The sequence below is a fragment of the Xenopus tropicalis genome, chromosome 5 (genome assembly GCF_000004195.4).
Source record: "Xenopus tropicalis strain Nigerian chromosome 5, UCB_Xtro_10.0, whole genome shotgun sequence".
Lineage (NCBI taxonomy): Eukaryota > Metazoa > Chordata > Amphibia > Anura > Pipidae > Xenopus > Xenopus tropicalis.
In genome coordinates this window covers 162,213,268-162,218,135 of record NC_030681.2, presented here as the reverse complement: position 1 = coordinate 162,218,135, position 4,868 = coordinate 162,213,268, and the positions used below count along the sequence as shown (strand labels likewise).

The 4,868-nt window shown below is 52.6% G+C and overlaps 1 protein-coding gene across 1 annotated transcript; it reads left to right on the top strand.

Annotated features, from left to right (window-relative positions):
- The first annotated feature begins 924 nt into the window (after nucleotides 1-924).
- Nucleotides 925-4,868, top strand: LOC116411049 (all-trans retinoic acid induced differentiation factor). Its single transcript, XM_031902825.1, is given in 7 exon segments — nucleotides 925-1,010; nucleotides 2,579-2,704; nucleotides 3,243-3,314; nucleotides 3,387-3,411; nucleotides 3,413-3,509; nucleotides 4,199-4,296; nucleotides 4,719-4,868. Coding segments are annotated over 7 exon segments (609 nt in total). The 3' UTR covers nucleotides 4,824-4,868.

Genomic DNA, 4,868 nt, shown 5'->3' with positions numbered 1-4,868 from the left:
GGCCCAAAAAAGAAACCAACGCGAACCCAAAGTGCGACATCGGCCAAAAGTCCGCGAAGTTCTCGAACGACGAACACCGATGTGTTCGCGGAATTAGTTCGCGGCGAACAGTTCGCTACATCTCTAATGACGATAACAGGCTCAGGGAACAGCAATGACGAGCAACTATCTGTTTATAAGGAGTCATCTTATATGACAAATGGGAACAAATGGGAAACAGGCAAGATGTTGATTGCCATGGGGGCAAACTGACCCAGTTCCTGCTTCAAGAGCCTCCTGGTGGCTCAGTAGGTTGATCGCAAACACAGTTCCGCATAAAGTCCAGATTTGATTCCCCATAGAAACCCTGGACATACTATCTCTTAAAGAACATGTAAAGTGTATTTTACTGGGGGGCCAAAATATTAGTAGAGTAAACTTGGAATCTCTGTTACTGCCCACGTGCAGAATGCAAGCGCCAAAGGATAGAGATTGAAGAGTTCTTAGGTAGCTTTTCCGATGGGCCCGAGCAGTTTTTTCCTAACAAACTTAGAGATCTACAGTATTTTACGGGGTTCCTAGTCATTTGCATTTATCTCACAAATCTGCTAATAATTTGATCAATACCCCACTTTTGGGGGGAGGATTTTGTGAACATTATCTTTTCTCTCCTGACAAGGCTGACCACGAGTTTGAACATCATTCCTCCAAATTCCTATTGCAGGCCCGGATTTGTGAGAGCCACAAAGCCCGGCTTAGCGGCAGAAAGTTTAGGGGCGGCATCGCCCGCCGCAAGACATTTTTAATTTTGCTCTCGTCTATGACGACAGTCGGGACCTCTCCCATGCTCCGTAGGGATTAAAAAGGCGTTCCGCATGCGCTGAGCTGGTTCGATGGCAATGGGGAGCTGGCGCTTTGTGCATGCGCACTGGGCGCGCTTGCGCGATGCGACCGGGGGCCGTTTTGCGCTGCGCACTGGGGTGCGCGTCGCGCATGCGCTGGACTCCCACAGGCGGCCTCCGGCGCACGAGGTAATACCAAACCCAACCCTGTCTCGCTATGTTTGTGATTAAAACATAGTCCACGTATTAGCCAGAGATCATTGTGTAAGAAAAATGACCCAAATTAAAATAAAGTATTAATCCTCCTTATAGGTTTGTATGTGTACTTAATCTCGTGGACATACCACCTCAGATTGTCATACATTCTACGCATTTAGCTTGAGCCGACAGAAGCGCAAACATTGTAGCCGTGTGATGTAATTGAACGACATAGCTCCCTGTCCAGATCCATGTACGATCCTCAGTGAGAAACAACTTAATGTGACCCATGTTGTAAGTGGAGTTAGAACTACACATACTCAATTGCGCGGGTGACAAGCCACGCAACTGTGATATTGAGAACTCACTTTGTCAATTTTGATATTATTCATGCCCCAAACCGGGACAATAAGGCCCTCCCCGTTACCCAGCCGCGTACCGTAGTCTGCAAAAAAGTATATTTGTGACTCACGGCTCCCGATTACCCAGGAGCCACATACCTGACTGTGATGTACTCACTTGGCTCCCTCTTGAGTTACAGTCCCCACTCTATATAGCTTGAAGGCCCGCTGGTTGACTTCACTTGAGAGCTCTTACTCTGATACTGCCAGAACCAATTGATGATTTTTTTAATGAAGTATGTGGTGCCGAAGTTTTCAACCAAGGCCACTGGATTCAATGGAAACTTATGCCCTGATGCCTTTTGAGCGGATTTTTTGTGTTTTTTAACTCGCTCCTCAACTAAGAGCTTGCCTTCGACACCCCCGTAACACTGTGACTTTTCGTATAAGGGTGGTTGGGGATCTCTAGTGCGTGTAACTCTCCTACTGGCCCGCCTGTTACAGGCCCGTACCTGTTGTGTGTGTGTGTGTAACTCTCTCACTGGCTCCCTGTTACAGGCTGGACCTGTGTGTGGGTGTGTGTGTAACTCTCTCACTGGCTCCCTGTTACAGGCCCGTACCTGTGTGTGTGTGTGTGTGTAACTCTCTCACTGGCTCCCTGTTACAGGCCCGTACCTGTGTGTGTGTGTAACTCTCTCACTGGCTCCCTGTTACAGGCCCGTACCTGTGTGTGTGTGACTCACTGGCTCCCTGTTACAGGCCCGTACCTGTGTGTGTGTGTGTGTGTGTAACTCTCTCACTGGCTCCCTGTTACAGGCCCGTACCTGTGTGTGTGTGTAACTCTCTCACTGGCTCCCTGTTACAGGCCCGTACCTGTGTGTGTGTGACTCACTGGCTCCCTGTTACAGGCCCGTACCTGTGTGTGTGTGTAACTCTCTCACTGGCTCCCTGTTACAGGCTGGACCTGTGTGTGTGTGTGTGTGTAACTCTCTCACTGGCTCCCTGTTACAGGCCCGTACCTGTGTGTGTGTGTGTGTAACTCTCTCACTGGCTCCCTGTTACAGGCTGGACCTGTGTGTGTGTGTGTGTAACTCTCTCACTGGCTCCCTGTTACAGGCTGGACCTGTGTGTGTGTGTGTGTGTAACTCTCTCACTGGCTCCCTGTTACAGGCCCGTACCTGTGTGTGTGTAACTCTCTCACTGGCTCCCCTGTTACAGGCTGGACCTGTGTGTGTGTGTGTGTGTAACTCTCTCACTGGCTCCCTGTTACAGGCTGGACCTGTGGAACTGCTCTCTGGCTCAGCTGGACCCCACCCTGCACCTCACACAAGCGGCTGTAGTTCTGTAAGTACCTGCCTGGCATTCCCTTCCCACACACACACGGGTACAGGGCACCCTCTGGGTAATGCCCTACTGAATGTGTGGGCGCTATATGTACTCAGCGCATCATCTAGTGTGTGAGCCAGACCTTGCATGGTGACCATTTGTCTAAATGGGACTAATGGCAGCTTAGGGGGAGGGGCTAGAACACTCTGATGGCAGCTTATAGGGGAGGGCAGGGACTCTGTAACTAGCAGTGGGTGGGGCTAGAACACTCTTATGGCAGCTTATAGGGGAGGGGCAGGGACTCTGTAACTACAGCCACTGGGTGGAAATGAGCGCTGGAAGCTTCTGGGCCGGGTGGGAAGTGTGTTGCTCAGTCAGTGGGTCGGACTTACAAGGGGAGCAGTAACAGATATTGGGAGTGCAGAACATGTGATCGTTAAGTCATTCTGTATTAATACAAAAGGTGCAGTTTAGGTTTTAGTTGCCCTTATCAGGAAGTTGCTATGGTGACTGTGCAGCCATTGTGAGTTTACATTGTCCTGTTTTGCCTCTGCAGAGACCTCTCCTCTAACCCACTGCGGGATCTCCCCTCTGAGTTTTTCCGTGGCCTGTTGGGGCTGCAGTATGTGTGAGTATTCCCTCTGTCTGTCTGTCCCTCCTGTTTTATCCCCCAATGTAACCCCCTCATCTGTGCCCCCAGCGCTCTCCCTGCCGAGCTCAGCTGCCCCGGGGGGCAATAACTCATGGGAAAATGTGAATGTGACTTCGGCTGTGAGAGTGTGCCAGGACCAGAGGAGCTCATGTAACAGTACCAGCGAGTGGGGTGAGTACTCTGGGCCCAACATGATCCACAGCTCGAAGCCACCATTTTATGTGCTGCAGTTCTGGCTGCTGGTAGCCTCAGATTACACAGCACAGGAAAGCAGGAAAATCTGACACAGAGGAACATGTGACACAAAAGGAGACAAGAAATCCTGTGTTTCTCTTGACAGAGGACTTCCACCCTAGTAAGTAACAATGTGGTTGGATGGAGCGGAATCATTATCTGCAGTTCAGCTGCCGTTGGGCAAGGAGGCACATGTTATAGGAAGAGCTGGGCCTGGCATCTGGGCAAGGTCTCCCTTATAACTGCGTTCATCTCTGGGAGTGAGAAATTCTCTCATATTAACCCCTGGGTGTTGGTCTCCCAAACCTCCCCTGTGCTACCCATAATGCCCCTGGGTCATGTACAGTAAAGCTGTCTGAGTGGGGGCCCCAGCCATTGTCAGGTACCAACATTAGGGGGTTCTGCGCCCAGGTCTCTATTCTCAGAGGGGCAGTATTCATCGAACTATAGAAATCCTGAACAATCAAACTAAGTGAAGAGAAGTTGCATGTCCCGGTCACTGCGCTGCATGGGGCATTTGTCCCTTGCCCGACACTCGCAGTATGTGGCATGGCCTTATTTAATAATGAACAGTGACACTCGTGGATCTGTACCCCAATGTAAGGGATTCTGTTTCTCTCACCCAGTGCTGTGCCCAGAGAACTCTGTGTGCGCCCCAGATGGGCCCGGATACATGCAGTGCGTCTGTGCCCCAGGATTCCATGGCTACAAGTGCCTCAGAGAGGTAGGTTGTGTGGGGATTGCGGAGCGAGTGGGACGGTGGGTGGGGATTGGCAGAGCGAGTGGGACGGCTGTGGTGGGGATTGGCGGAGCGGGTGTGTGGGACTGGCGGAGCGGGTGTGTGGGGACTGGCGGAGCGGGTGTGTGGGGACTGGCGGAGCGGGTGTGTGGGGACTGGCGGAGCGGGTGTGTGGGGACTGGCGGAGCGGCTGGGTGCGGGTACTGGCGGATGCCGGCTGGGTGGGGGACTGGCGGGCGGGGCTGGTGGGGACTGGCGGAAGCGGGGCTGGGTGGGGCACTGGGGCGGGGCGGCCTGGGTGTGGGGACTTGGCGGGGCGGAGGGCGGCTGGTTGGGGAATGGCGGGCCGGAGCGAGTGGGTGGCTGGGGGTGAGATACACAGTTAATAACCTGTTCGCCCCCCGCAGAGCACGTTTCCTATACTGATGTTCTTTGGGATCCTTGGCCTGGTCACTGCCTGTCTGTCTGTCCTGCTGTGGTGCACTCAGCGCCGGAAAGTAAAGAGCCAATGAGTGAGGAGATGTTCCAGCATTGCTCTGTCCTATTCACTGACCTCT